Here is a 13,849-nt window from a genome sequence, read left to right as displayed (position 1 = left end):
GGTGATCCTGCTCCTTTACTCAGCCCTGATGAGGCACCTCTGAAGTGCTGTGTCCAGTTCTGGGCTCCTCCAGCAGCACTGTGGGAGCTCAGCTGCACAGCTGTAGATCCTTTTGGGAATAGGCTGTAGTGCAGAGGTGAGCCAAAACCTTCCTGCCTTGTGTAATACCTGTCTGAGACATCTGTGGCTGCAGCCTTGGGATGCTGGGAAGACAAAATTTTATGTAGCTGCCTTACCACAACTAGTTGTGTGGATCATTTCCCACACATTCCTCTGGAGATGATTCCTCTGCATTCTCCTGCCAGCTGTACCTTTTGCTACCAAAAATCATGTGGCTGCTTCCTCTGACTCCCTCACAAAATCACGGAACTGTTTGGCTTGGAAAAGCCCTCTGAGATCATTGAGTCCAACTGTTCCTCCTGCACTGCCAAGCCCTGCCCTAACCCATGTCCCCAAGTGCCACATCCACTCAGCTTTTAAATCCCTCCAGAGATGGTGACTCCATCACTGCCTCAGGCAGCCTGTGCCAGGGTTTCACCACCCTTTCTGGGAAGAAATTTTCCCAATATGTAACCTTAACCTCCTCTAGCAAAACCTGAGGCCTTTTATTATGTCCATTCACTTGTTTCCTGGGAGCACAGAATGAGCTCCATTTGGCTATAACCTCTTCTCAGGTATAATATAAGATGTATATATATGCATATATGTATATATATACATATATATGCATATATGTATATGTACATATTATATATATGTATATATAAGAATATATATACAGGCAAGAGGAGGAGCATGGCCTTTCTGCTCAATTGATGTGCCATCAAATTTATTCCTGTGAACCTGGTGCCAAAATGATTTTTGCTTTTCTGTTTTCTTCATACTCTGTAGCTCTGTAGATTCTTATTGTATAGTTATATAGTTCCTATCTGTCTCCAGTATTTTTCCTACCTTGACAGACAGAAAGACAAAACACATTTCGAAGTCCCTATTCTAATCTTGGTTCTTTTGGGAACCAAGGACGAGCCACCCTCCCAAGACACTTTCCCATAAACAACTTGCAAAAGGGGGGCTCCCAAAGAGAGTTGAACCAGAAGGGGGAGGAACTGATGCCTTAAAAATCTAGCAATAGAACAACACACATAAAAAACATTTTTAATAAAGGAGGTAATATAAAAGCTGGTCTTTAATTGGAGGCCTCCAGGGGCATTTTTCCATGTTGGCCAGTGAGCTGGATGCAGTTAAGATCTTTGTCCAATCATCTCTGTAAGCATGGGAAATTCAAAGCCCCTGTAGAAGAGGGTGCAATTCAATCAAAGTTGGCTGTTGCTGCATGATCTTGTTGTGTTTGTGTCACTTTCCTGTCTCCACCATCAGTGACAGAGAGTGGCTGGAGGGTCAAGGAATGATGGGAGGTGCTCACAACCCCCAGTCACCTGTAGTCCAGTTCCAGCTCTTGTGCTAATTGACCTTACAGCTTACAGCATCCCAGCAATCCTCCCACCACTGCTCAGTCCTCCTGGCACAGTGGCACATCCTGGATCCGCTCCTTCCGCCAGCTGGTGTCTGCCTGCAGGGCCCCCAGTTTCCCCCAGTTCACCCCAGGGATCCTGGTGGGTGGGTGAGGGGAAGTCTGCACCTACCTGGTCAATCCATGGCCCCAGGTTAGGGGAGCACTCATAGAGACACGTCCTGGATGAAGTGGCACTTGTACTTGTCCGGCATGGCCCCACAGTGAGCCCAGTTGGAAGTTTTACAGGTAGGACTGATCCTGCTGGGTTTCCAAACCGGTGCTTGCAATGCAGCAGGCATTGTCCTTACAGAGGAGACACTGCACCAGAGCAGCTGGGGATCAGCAAAGACCCATCAGGACCCACCAGGGCTCCAGGAAAAGTGTTAGTTCCCATGGGTGGGTGACACTGAGTGATAGAATTCATGTTGGGACACAGAGCCCCCCAGCCTCCATCCTAGTGACCCCACAGCAAGTGACACCAGCGTGTGCTGGTGCAGTGGATGAGGACCGTACCTGCCCGTAGAGCTGCCCCTCAGGGCCAGGCTCTGTTTTATTGTGCTTGGCATCCATGCAGACATTGAGCAGAGAGTCCTGCGGCAGGAACTGGCCAAGCCACCAGCACCAGCAGAGCCAACACCGCTGCCATTGCTCTGCCAGGGCGACAGCAGGTCAGGACGGCAGCACTGAGACACGCGGTGACAGCGGGGACAAAGTCCCCCACTGTGCGTGTGGAAGTGCAGCAGCACATGGTCACTGCCACCAACAGTGGGGCCAGGGATCTTACCTGGGGGGTGCCAGGGGTCGGGGCTCTTACCTGGGGGGCAGCTGGCTCCAGGTGCCATGGGATGAGCTCAGCTCAATCTCAAACGTCCTGGTGCAACCCTTGGCCACGGATCACAGTGGCAGATTGGACAGCACTGAGGGCACGGAGGAGGCCCTGCACCCTTCCCTGGCACCCTGCTGCATCCTGGATTGACATTTGTGCCCATCCTGGCCCCCCAACTGCCCTGCATACAGCTGGAATTCATCCTCCTGCACCAGGCTGGGGCCACCAAGAGCCAAAATCCACCAGTGGCTGTTTTTCCTTCCCTCCTGTGGGAGGTGGCCCGATTCCCTGACACCAGCACAAGGGGCAGGACCTGGCCCCCAACACCACAGGGTCCCTGTGAGTGACCAGGGGGGAGCACTGCAGTGGGTAAGAGATGTTGCTGGTGGGGACAGGAACCCCTGTGGGGTCACCGATGGCCACAGGGTAGAGGCAAATACCCCTCATGGAATTACAGGTACTCCAGGGGATCACAGATGCCCCATGGAGGGGGGACCAGATGCCCTGGGGGAGAGCAGTCACCTGTGGCTCGGGAGGGACAGAAACTCTCCAGTGTGGGACATGCCTCGAGGAGGGAGGGAGAGAAGATACCCTGGAAGATGCAGATACTTCCAAGATCACCCATGATGGGGGGACCAGACATGCCCCGGGGGTCACAGGTGCCCTGAGGAGGGGGAAGACACACCCCAGTGGGGTCGCAGATACTCCCTCACATCACAGATGACAGAGACCCCCACCCATGGATGCCAGCTGCCTCAAAGGAGCCGATACCCCATGAGGATCACTGATACCTCCCCCTGGGGTCATTGGTACCCGTGGGGGGTCACATACCCACCATTAGTCACAGATATCCCCTCACTCGGGTCACAGGTATCTCTGGGGGTGGTCATGAACGCCCCAGACCCGGAGGCGCGGGGCCCCGCCCACTACCTGTCAATCAGGCTCCGCCCCGCCCATTTTTCATCTTGTGGGCCTGGCCGCGCCAGACATAACCGCTCTCGCTCTGCGCATGCTCCGTGCGCTGTAACTGCTTCCGGCTTGGCCGCCACTTCCGGCACCGGGGTGCGAGGAGATGCGGGGCCGGGTATCCGGAGGCCGGGAACGGGTTTGGGGCTGGGGGAGCGGCCTCCGGTCCTCCAGCGGGCACGGCCGCGGTGCTCGTTTCAGTGCCCGGGGTGGGGGTTCCCGCGCGTCCCGGCACACGGGGCTCCTCCGGTGCATCCCTCCCCTGCCTGTTCACCGACCGTGCTTGTGCTTCAGCGTCCTGTGCCAGTGTTGCCGGCTCGGGCCCCGCTCTCGTGTCCATCATCCGTGTGTCATACCGGAGCTCTGTTTGCGGTGTGGGGGTTAATTAATAAGCTGCTGCTGAACCGAGGCTCCCGCACCAGCTCCCAATAATTAATTAACTAATCTGCCGAGGGAGGCGAGGAGCGATTTCTGATCCTGGTAACTAAGTGTTTGTGCTGTGAGCCTGGTTTGGCGCTGCAGTGCCCCTGAGTATGAGGGAAGAACAGTTCATATGGCTGATCAGATGTCTCAGATCTTTTTTGATAAAGAAATGCATAAGCTTTGTGTCTGAGCTCCTCCTGCCACGCAAGGGGACACCTGGAACCCTCTCAGCCCCAGAGTGGCACTGGGACCCTGCCTGGAGCCAGGGTGCTCAGGCAGGTGTCTGTAGCTGCTCTTCCCTGCTTGGCTGGGGGCTGCCAGGGAGGCAGCAGGGCTCGGGCTGCAATTAGACGTGGTCAGGAAGCGACACAAGGCAGCAGCTGAGCCCGAGGGCCCTGTTTGCTGGGGTACCATGGAGCTGTCGGGGTGCTCACCCGCCTCTCTCCCTTCCCCAGCTCCAGAGCATTGCTGAAAAGGACAACAACTTGGTGCCCATAGGAAAGCCAGCGTCCGAGGTGGGTGCGTGGGCAGGGAAGTGAGGGGTTGCCACAGGGCTTGAGGGGCAGAGGGGGTTGCTGGAGCTGTTATGTCCACAGCACTATGATGAGAGGATGAGGAGGATGATGGAAGATGATGAAGACAGTGAAGAGGACTCAGAAGATAAGGACATGCAGGATATGGATGAGATGAATGATTATAATGAGTCTCCTGATGATGGGGAGATCAATAAGGTAAATAGCATGAGACCCCAAAGCAGGGGATGTGAAATGTGTGGGACCCTGAACATGAGTTCCAGGGGCTGTCTTCTCTCCTTCAGTCCCTCTGCAGGGTTCTTTCTCTGGTAGGAGATCTCAAACCTCTTTCTTTCCTAGGTGGATATGGCAGGGACAGAACAGGATCAGGACCAGTGGATGATCTGATTCTGTCACAACCACACCAAACCAGAGGCTGGGGGAGAGCCTTTGCTCCCCATGGCTCTGGGGATAGTTCAGTGAAGCTCCTCCTGCTGTGGGTGCTGTGTGGGGAAGAAGGGTTCTGAGGGGAGACTACCACCTGACACATTAGAGCTGACACATCTTTTCTAATCAACTCAGTTTTCAAGAAAACAACCCCAAATCTGGTGTCTGAGGCCACCAGGGCAGGCAGGGGGTACCACTCAGGCAAGTGCAGGGCTGCCCCCCACCATCCACTGGTGTGCCTGGCAGACCTCCCTGTGCAGTGCAGGCAGGAGCACTACAGGGAATGAGCCCCCTCCTTACCCACTGTGCCCACCACAGACCACAGCAGCCACTGTGTTTCCTCCAGAGCCCATGTTGAGGCTGAGATGGGGGTTGGGGACCTGGCACCCTGCCGGTAACCGTGGCCACCACAAGGCAGGAGCCCCTTGCTCACTCAGTGGGTGCCAGTGTAGCGCAGCTCGGCGATCCCATCAGGAATGGCGCGGAAGTACTCCAGGCTGGCGCGGTGCACCTTGCTGTGATACCTGCCGCAGGTCTTGGCGTACTGCAGGAAGTGGGGTGCCCCAGGGAAGAGGACATTATCAGCCAGGATGGTGGCCCCCTCAGCCAGCAGCTGGTGGCTCTCCAGCAGCCGTAGGTCCCGCAGGTAGCAGCGTTTGCAGTGATCCATGAAGACCAAGTTGGCATTCGTCAGGCCGTGCTTCTCCCGCAGGCGGGGTATCACCTCCTCCGAGGAACCCACGATCAGCTCCACCTGTGCTGCAGGACCCTCAGTTACTGGGGCAGGGTGTCAGGGTGGTGAGAGGTCCAGATGGAAGAGGACCTTTCCATTCCCACATATACTACCCTGCAGGTTCTGCAGTCCCTGCCACAGCAGTGAAGGACCCCCACTTGTCTGCTCACTGAAGCCAGCCAGGCGGATGACCTTCTCGGCCACGGCGGCGTGCCGGGGGTCCCCCTCGATGGTGTAGAGACGGGCACCTGGGGGCAGCCCCTGTGCCAGCAGCACGGTGCCATAGCCACAGTACGTGCCCAGCTCCAGCACCCGCAGTGGTGCCCGCTCCAACAGCACCCGCTCCACGATCCGCCCTGACGTGGCACGAGCCTCTCAGCACCCACGCGCCTGTGCCACCCCAGCCCTGGGCAGGGCGAAGGTGCCAAGCGGTTCCCAGTGCCCAGAGGGATGGAGGAAATGCCACAGCCAGGCCAGTGATGCCACACCAACAGTGCCATGGCTGTGCTGGCAGTGTGATGGCCGTGACAATGGTGCCACAATCATGCCAGTGGTACTATGGCTATATCAACAATGCCTCTGCCATATGGTGCTGGCACCACACCAACACTGTCACAGCCACGTCAGTGGTGTCACGGCTGTGCCAGTGGTGCCATGGCTGAGCCCAGTGCCATGCCCCACGTGGGGTGAGCACACAAGGGTGGCACTCACCTTTGTCAGGCCCCACACAGCTGAGGTGCTCACAGTGGTAGCACCACTGGTCGAAGGTCTGGAGGATGTGGTGGGGGTCCCCAGGGATGGCGTGGGCCAGCACGTACTGGAAGGCACGCTGCTCCCGCGAGGTGCCGGTGAGCCGGTCCCGCAGCCAGGCCACCAGCACTGCCCGGTACAGCAGCAGCAGGTAGTGCCGGTACCGGATCAGCAGGGTGACAATGAAGGGGAGGAAGGCCAGGGCAATCACCGGAGACGCCATCACAAGCGAGAGAGGCTGTGATCTTTGCACGGTTACTGAGTTGATTTGTTAGTTAGAAAAGGAGGTAGAAAAGAGGGGTTGAAAAAGCGGCAGCGTGAGGCTGCCGGCAGCGGGAACCGCCAGGCAGCGGGGAGCGAGCGACCGCTGCTGGGTTCTGCGGGGACTGGGAGGTGCTGAGTGCGGCGGCCTCCGCCAGGGCTGGCCGGATCACGCACCGGGGCCAGACCGGGGGCGGACGGCGGGGAGCCCTGGGGGTAGCGGGGACCGCGGCCGGTGTTTCCCGAGCGGAGAGCGCGGGGGCGCCGTGTGAGCGGCGGCCGGGAGCGCTGGGTACCAGCCAGCGGGGACACAGCACAGAAGCTCCCAGAGCTTGCTAACCCAGCGGCGGCAGTGCTAAAGCTGCGCACCGCACTGCCTTTACAGACAGAACTAAGACAGAAGCTGTTTTAATTGTGTGTGGAGTCTCGGAAACCGCAGAGCTCGCTAACCCAGCGGCGGCGGCGGAACGCAGTTTGCGTACGGCGCCGCTGAGGGTCGGGAACGGGCCTGGTTATACCGGAGTCTCGGAAATTGCATGAGGGACGCCGAAACGCGACGGCTTCTCTGCAATCCGCCAGCATAAATCTGCCCGATCACGGGGAGGGAGCACGTGGGTAGCTTTCGGCATTCCTTCCTTCTTCCCTTCCCTTCCCTTCGGGAAGGCAGGCCTTGCTTAGAGGGTCTGTAGTTGGCTAATTAAGAAGCTGGGCCTTGTTGGGATGGTCTGTGCTTGGCTGATTGGGATGGGACTGAGAGTGAGGAAGAAGTCCGCAAGGAGAGGAGAAAGAGATGTCAACAGGTATAGCCCCAGATAGCCTTCAGAAGGAAACTAACCCGGTGGAGATGTGATCCCAACACCAAACATATGAAATATTGTGTGATAGAGTGGACTGAGAGACGGAGATTGAGCATGTGTACTGGTCATGGTGTGAGTCAGATGAAGAGTGAATGTGTCAAGTTTTAACCTTCCATATAAAAACAGAAGATCTCGGTACACGTCAGAGAAAAGAGACTTCTCACTGAACGGCCTTTCTAGCTCTGACCTCTCAGTCCTGAACCTCAAAGGAAAGTTACTCTGCACTCCATCCAAACAGAAAATCCTGGATTCAAGAAAAACACTGGTGTAGGATATGCTGTGTTTTCCTGCTTTCTCTTGCCGCTTCCTACCTTTTTCTTTTTCTCTCTGTTAGACTAATTTTAGATCAAGTGTAACACAGAAGAGTCGTTCTCTACTCAAATTAATTTTTCCATGCATATACAGTGATTTCAAAATGCCTTTCCCTCTTTCAATCTGAGATGAAACCTTAATGAACTCTGTTTCAAAGTCACTGTCACCCCTACAGAGAGGCCTAGAGCTTTCCTTACCTGATCCTCAAGAAACTGTGAGCTACCATCCACAGAGATAGGGACCACAGGTACCCCCACCTCAATTAAGGGGCAAGAGGTGCCCCTTGACAAAACACAACCATTTATCTGGTTACCTACACTGCCCTTCCTCTCTCCTAATGTAAGGGGTGAGGAATGCCATGTGTGCTATGCACTAGCAATGAATCCTCCCCTTGTGCTAGTCAAGCCCCTAGAGAGAACAGGACAACAGAAGGTGCTCAGTTTTATGCCCTCCTGCCCTTGTAGGGTAAGAGACAAGAATCCACTGTAGTCTCTTTGACTTTTCCTTTAAGACAGCATCCCAAAGGCACAGAGGGTGAAATATTACCAAGAAGAAGGTAGCAGGCAGTAGATGTCCACCTACTCTCTTTCCAGAAGGGCTCTGGGAAGTGCTGTGCACATATGTGCCCGTGTGTGTGCCAAGGTGTGTGAGTCTGCACATGCTGTGCCAGTGTGCACTGCTCTGTGTGCACACACCGGTGCTGGGGTGTACGTGTGTGTCAGCGTGTGAAGCTGCATGCACATGTGTTTTCTGGTGTGCCCAGATGTAAGTGTACACGCCCTGCTTTGCACAGATACAAATGTGCTAGTGTGCACAGCACTGTACACATCGATAACTCTGTAGTTCAGCTCTTCCCAAAGAGCGCTGTTTCTTTTTTCTCTGCTGGGGCTGGCTGCAGATTCTCTGTGGGATTACGTGTAAGATATGTGTGTCAATGTATATAACAATACACATATTAGTATGTACAACTCTGTGTGTGTGTGTGCACTCACTCTCTGCGTGTACCTAGGTGCACATGCAAGCTGGGCACACCCAGAGATGTGGCTCCAGGGGCACAGCTCTAGATGCTGAGCTCTGTGTGTCCAGCTGCTGTCACACCTGGGAAGAGCAGATGTGTGTCTGTGGATGTGTCTGTGGGTGTCACTGCTAGGCTCTGCTCTCTATATGCACTCTGGTGTCATAGAGGAAAAAAATTGCCTCTGCATTTCCCTTTGTAGCTGCTGAGACAAAGAGAGGCTGCCCGCTCTGGGAAGAAGGGGAGGCATCCTAAGGACATCCAGTACCTTTGTCCCTTTTCTCTGGGAGAACTGTCTTTTCCAAGATCCCAGGAGCTAGACAGCCTAGTGCAGCTGAGGTCTCATCTGAGTACAGGAAAAGCAGGTGGCTGTAGCCAAAAATGCTTTTGCTAAACCCAGAAAGTGTTGAGGGATGCTGATGGCAAATTCTGATGTAGTGTTGCCTTCCTCTAAGTCACTGTCCCTGTGCTGTTGGATGGGTGGTTGCTGAGGATGTTCTTCCTCACTAGACCTGCCCTGTCTTGACCAAGGGAGACCCCTTTTGCCTCTTTCAGTAGTTGCCAGTCCTGTTTGTTACTTTTCTTATAAAGTCACCCTCTTCCATCCCACATGCAGACCGCAGTGTAAATGTGGCAGTCTCCCCCATCAGTGACAGCAAAAAAAAACAGATCAGTGATAGCTGCTTCTTGTGCCTTTCACTTGCCAGCATAACACCACAGCATTTCCTCTTGTCCTAAGACACACCTATGCCACTAGCACATCTCCACAACCTAGAGTGGTGAAACAGAGAAATTAAGAACTGGGAACCAAGCATCAAGAAATGCTTTGACTAAAAGGCAGGGGCCTGACAAAACTGTGTGAAATGCTTACTGTTCCCACAAGTACAAGAAGAGAGCAAGGCTCCAAGGTAAGGTAAAGAGCTAGAATGCACAAATAGGATGCAAAGACACAAGCACCACAGGATAAGGGGGTTCTTTGGACCCCTTTGGACCAGGTTCTTTGGACCCTGCATAGCAACCTGCTATGCCAGGGTGCGCTGCCTGTGGGGCCACAGTAGGTCCTCATTTAACTGTGGGGTTTCATGCAGGTTGATGCTGGCTGCAGGCTCCTGCCTGCAGGATTGGCCTCTCCAGATGTGCTGCCTGATTTCAGCCACACTTGCTGCCTTTGTGGCTGAGGGGGCTTCAGCTGTGAAAAAGCAAAAAAATTGGGCAAAGAAGTGCCTGGCACAGCTGAGGATATTCTGGGTTACACTGGGATGCACAGGGAGCCCTCCTGGCAGGTGAGGGAAGGGTGAGACTCGCCTCATCTCTTGGGGTTAATGGTGCTGGTGTGGGGAAGACAGGGCTGATTTTCCTCTTGCCTTTCTCTCAGGAGGAAGAGACAAAGCGGCTGCTGGAGCCCGCAGCCAGCCCACCCAACAAGGTGCTGAATGGAGCAGAGCAGAGCTACCACAACCTCCCGTCAGCACGCACTGATGAGCAGGCCATGCTGTCCTCCATCCTCGCCAAAACAGCCATGTAAGCCTCAGGCTGTGCCCGTGGGGCAGGCAGCACACCTCGGGGACCAGCGGTGACCCTGGATGTGGCACACAGCTGGGGGGCCTGGCTGTGGGCCCTGCTGATCAGCTCTATGTGCTGAGGGGAAGGCAGGAGCTGTGGCAGAGCCCCCCATGGCCCTCTGCCTTCAGACAGCCTCAGCTTTGAGCACCATGGGGACACAAAAACAAGACCCCAGATGTGAAGTAATCCCTTGGCTGGGCTGGAAATAGAGACAGGGTTTGGATAAGAAAAGTAGTCCATGGGGATGTGGAGAGGGTGGCTGGGCAGGCAGCAGCACTGTATCCCCTTTTGAGGAGGCTTTTCCTTAAATACACAGGGGTAATGTGAGGAGAGGGCTGTGTCCAGCCTGGCTGGGAGGGCTTTGGGATGCTTGTAGGCCCCTCTGCTGCCCTGCCTGACATTGGGGAGCTAGTGGCCACTGATGTGTGTCCAACATGCAGGGCCATAGCAGTCCTGAGTGCTACTTTGCTGTGGGGTGCATGCAATGGGGCTGCAGGACTGCCCTGGGCAAGTGCCCAGGTCCTCTGTGATCCCAGGGCCCGGTACCAGGGCTCTCAGGACATCTGCCAAGAACATTATCCTCCCAGTGGTTCCTTTTTTCTCCAGGTGGCTGCATGCCAAGCTCCCCAGAGCCCAGACCAGCCCCCAGCTTCCTGCAGCCTCTGCCTGCCTCTGCCCCAGGACAGCTGTGGGCAAACAGTCCCTGGCATTTCCTTCCTGGCAAACAGCCAGCCACTCCAGCCTGGCACACTTGTGTCCAGCTGGCAGCATTCATTGGGCGAGTTTAGCCCTGAGATGTTTGGTTTGGGGTGCTGGCGGGTGCTGGGTTTTGTCTGCCCCAGTCAGAGGATGCTCTGAGATGGGGAGGGAACTCAGGGGGAGCAATGAGCCTCCAGTGGGAGCCACTGTCTTGTCTCTGCAGCAACATCATCGACGTGTCAGCAGCGGATTCCCAGGGCATGGAGCAGCATGAGTACATGGTACATGAGTACAGGCAGTACAGGTGGGACCTACGCTTCTCCCCTGGGGTGCCTACAGTCCCTTCACAGCTGTGTGTGTCCCTGGGCAGGTCCCAGGGGTTTGGGCCTGGGTGACTGAACTCGGCATGTAGAAGGGCTGCGGCATCTTGGAGAGCAGGGTGCAGCCTGCTCAGGGAAGACCCATGGCAGTGCAGGCAGCAGAGCCCAGGATGAAGGGCTCCTGTGTTCACCCAGCCCTTGGGAAGATGGTGCGGGGCTGGATGTGGCTGTTTCTGCTTGAAAGGTGCTTGTGTGGGAGAGCTGGAAGCTCCCTCATCCTCCTGCTGCAAGGAGTGAAGAGGGTTGGATGCTGGGAGTGCAGTACCATTGCTCTCCCTTTCTCTCCTGGGGGTGCAGCACCCATCTCTGGGTGTCCCCCTGTCTTGATATGGTGCTGATGTTCTCTGCTCTCCCCTCACAGCACATGCCTGGCCATGCTCAGCAACAACCTGGAAGAAGCTCCCACTGCTGCCATCTCTGACTAACCAACCACACCAAGTGCTCGCCAGCGATCCTGTCCCCTTTGCAGACCTGCAGCAGGTGAGCAGGGCTGGAGTGAGCTCCAGAGACACATCCTCATCCTGGAGGAGCAGTGCTGCTCTCCTGGCTTGCCTAGAGCCCTGACACAACTTGTTGGAGGTGAGGACAAAGCCTAGGACAGGCTTAGGGACTCATTAGGGCTGGAGGCTAACCACCTGCAACAGTTTCTTTGGGATAACAGTGAGTTTCAGTAGCCACCAGTGACACAGCCATGTCCTCGTGCCTGCAGGTGTCCCGGATAGCTGCCTACGCCTCCAGTGCGCTCTCACAGATCCGTGTCGATGCCAAAGAAGAACTGGTTTTATGTATGTACGTTTGGCATCCCCTGAGCCTGCCCCCCCACCACCACTGCTTCAACCCTTTGGGTTGGTTTTGGGTTTTCCCCCATTTTTTTCTCTTTATATCCCTTCCTTCCCCATGCTGCTGCCACAGAACTTGGACAGATACCCTGTTTCCTACTAAATGCCAAGGTGCCCATCACTAGCATGTCAAGCCCACCTGCATTGCTTGAGGCTTTCTCCTCCTCGTGAGTGTGTGGTGGGTGGGTGGGTGTGCATGGGGAGGAGGCTCTGTCATCTGGACGCTGCCTTGCACAGAGATGAACACAAAGGGAACAGCTGGTGCAAGGAAGTCCTTGTGGTGCTGGGCCAGCACATCCAGCACCACACCAGGGTGGCTGGATGGCAGGTGGGCAGGCAGATGTGATGCTCTGTGTGGGGCCTGGTGGCTCCAACACCATCCCTTCTCCTTTTTACACGTTTAGACCTTTTTTTTGGTCGTTTGTTGTTGTTTGGTGTGTTTGGTTTTTTGGGGGTTTTTTTTAATTGCTTTTATTTTTTGCCACAGTATATAAAGCCACATTCATCCAGTGCCTGTCTCCACTGTTCTCTGTTGGACACAGCATGGATGTGATGGGGGAGCCACACCCTGGTGGGGGTGTATGCACATCTGTCTGTCCCTTGTCACCTCCTTGATCATGTCCCACAAAAGGACAGGGAATATATGACAACCTACCTTTAAGGGGAAGGAAGCACCTAAATTCATAAATGTTTATGGTCAAAAGGCATGTCAAAAATCAGAGGGTTTGCAAATAATCAGAAAGTTTTATTAGTAAATTACACACTTGACATGGAATTGCAGGGTACCTTTTTTTGGATAGGTTCCCCCATCCTGAAGAGGAATTTCTCATTTTCCATGCAAATTATCATGTACAGTCTGCTCTTTCAGGTCTTCCTGGAAATGGGTCAGAAGGCTTGTTGGGGGTTAGGTGTCTTTCTTTTAGTTCTGGCTCACCTGTGGAATTTTTACCCATTAGTTATGGGGAAAACCTGACTGCTGGTACTTGAGGTGCTGCAGAAACACAAAGAGTTTGGCTGGGCCCATGGAGGAAGGATGGCAGGAAAAAGGGAGGGAGAGGACAGTTTTGTTGGCTTCTCCAGCTTCAGAGAAGGACACTTTGCTGGGAGCTGTTGCTGCAGAGGGAAGGGAATTTGCCATCACCCAGACAGAGCTGATGCTTCTTCTTCTCCTTCTCCTTCTTCATCTCTGGGCCTCACACCCCCTGTCCTGCTGGGACGTGTGGCAGTGCCAGCCTGGAGCTGCTGATCCACCTCATCCCCCAGCCCAGGATCTCAGCTCATCCCTGCTGTTCCAGCTGAGTGTTCCTCAGAGCCCTGCAGGAGCACCGGCACTGACTGCCCCAGGGGTTTGTGAAGCAAAGCCTCTCCTCCATCCCTTCCCGTCTCGGCCCAGAAGGCTGTCACGGGGTCCCTGCTGCTGTTTTGTTGGTAATGCTGTAGTTATTGTTGTTTGTGTGCCTGGTTATACACACTGGTAAAGAACTGTAATTCCTATCCCCAGATCTCTGCCTGAGAGCCCTTGATTTCAAAATTACAATAATTCAGAGGGAGGTCTACATTTTCATTCCAAGGGAGGCTCCTGCCCTCCCTAGCAGACACCTGTCTTCCAAAACCAAGGGTTTATGTTTAGTTGCCCTTTCTCACCTTGCGCCCCTTCTTCAGTCACATCTTGCACTTTCTCATGGCATGTTAATATCAACAGTCCTTGTTTATTACCTCCAGTCCTCCAGTGACTCCACAGCCATCCAATTAC

General features: G+C 54.7%; 2 protein-coding genes, 1 long non-coding RNA gene and 1 pseudogene across 6 annotated transcripts; 2 read left to right on the top strand and 2 right to left on the bottom strand.

Annotated features, from left to right (window-relative positions):
* Window positions 1-1,139: 1,139 nt before the first annotated feature.
* LOC111940834 (uncharacterized) lies at window positions 1,140-1,733 on the bottom strand. The gene is made up of 2 exons (XR_002869736.2): window positions 1,644-1,733; window positions 1,140-1,290 (listed from the first exon to the last, which is right to left on the bottom strand). It is a non-coding gene; the product is annotated as an uncharacterized LOC111940834 (long non-coding RNA).
* A 1,231-nt stretch (window positions 1,734-2,964) lies between these two features.
* On the top strand, window positions 2,965-5,842 carry LOC147654392 (uncharacterized). Of its 2 annotated transcripts, none has more exons than XM_086883370.1 (4): window positions 2,965-3,401; window positions 4,184-4,243; window positions 4,325-4,459; window positions 5,541-5,842. In XM_086883370.1, exons 1-4 carry the CDS (start codon window positions 3,060-3,062, stop codon window positions 5,565-5,567), a joined length of 564 nt encoding a protein of 187 aa, XP_086739496.1. In that variant the 5' UTR covers window positions 2,965-3,059; the 3' UTR covers window positions 5,568-5,842. The 2 variants fall into 2 exon arrangements, with proteins under 2 accessions (XP_086739496.1, XP_086739495.1); XM_086883369.1 differs by having other exon boundaries at window positions 4,601-5,842.
* On the bottom strand, window positions 5,024-6,393 carry LOC147654391 (transmembrane O-methyltransferase homolog). Of its 2 annotated transcripts, none has more exons than XM_086883368.1 (2): window positions 6,132-6,393; window positions 5,024-5,776 (listed from the first exon to the last, which is right to left on the bottom strand). In XM_086883368.1, the coding sequence occupies exons 1-2, from the start codon at window positions 6,391-6,393 to the stop codon at window positions 5,478-5,480; spliced, it is 561 nt and encodes a 186-aa protein (XP_086739494.1). In that variant the 3' UTR covers window positions 5,024-5,477. The 2 variants fall into 2 exon arrangements, with proteins under 2 accessions (XP_086739494.1, XP_086739493.1); XM_086883367.1 differs by having other exon boundaries at window positions 5,024-5,446.
* Window positions 6,320-13,598, top strand: LOC111940811 (ragulator complex protein LAMTOR1-like; annotated as a pseudogene). Its single transcript, XR_015285137.1, has 6 exons — window positions 6,320-9,898; window positions 9,991-10,136; window positions 11,101-11,181; window positions 11,619-11,737; window positions 11,967-12,042; window positions 12,170-13,598. The product of XR_015285137.1 is annotated as a ragulator complex protein LAMTOR1-like (transcript).
* Window positions 13,599-13,849: the final 251 nt, after the last annotated feature.

This window comes from Cyanistes caeruleus, chromosome 3, assembly GCF_971803275.1.
Source record: "Cyanistes caeruleus chromosome 3, bCyaCae1.hap1.1, whole genome shotgun sequence".
NCBI lineage: Eukaryota > Metazoa > Chordata > Aves > Passeriformes > Paridae > Cyanistes > Cyanistes caeruleus.
The sequence above is the reverse complement of the archived record's forward strand: the minus strand, read 5'-3'. Positions and strand labels throughout refer to the sequence as shown.

Excerpts from the sequence above, each read along its gene's own strand:
- LOC147654392 (XM_086883369.1), top strand. The coding sequence starts at position 3,060 with ATGACAGAGACCCCCACCCATGGATGCCAGCTGCCTCAAAGGAGCCGA. Across the intron at positions 3,402-4,183 it reads CCGCCACTTCCGGCACCGGG|CTCCAGAGCATTGCTGAAAA; the intron begins GTGCGAGGAGAT and ends TCCCTTCCCCAG. Across the intron at positions 4,460-4,600 it reads ATGATGGGGAGATCAATAAG|GTGGATATGGCAGGGACAGA; the intron begins GTAAATAGCATG and ends TTTCTTTCCTAG.
- LOC147654391 (XM_086883367.1), bottom strand. The coding sequence starts at position 6,393 with ATGGCGTCTCCGGTGATTGCCCTGGCCTTCCTCCCCTTCATTGTCACC. Across the intron at positions 5,447-6,131 it reads CTGTGTGGGGCCTGACAAAG|CACAGGTGGAGCTGATCGTG; the intron begins GTGAGTGCCACC and ends AGGGTCCTGCAG.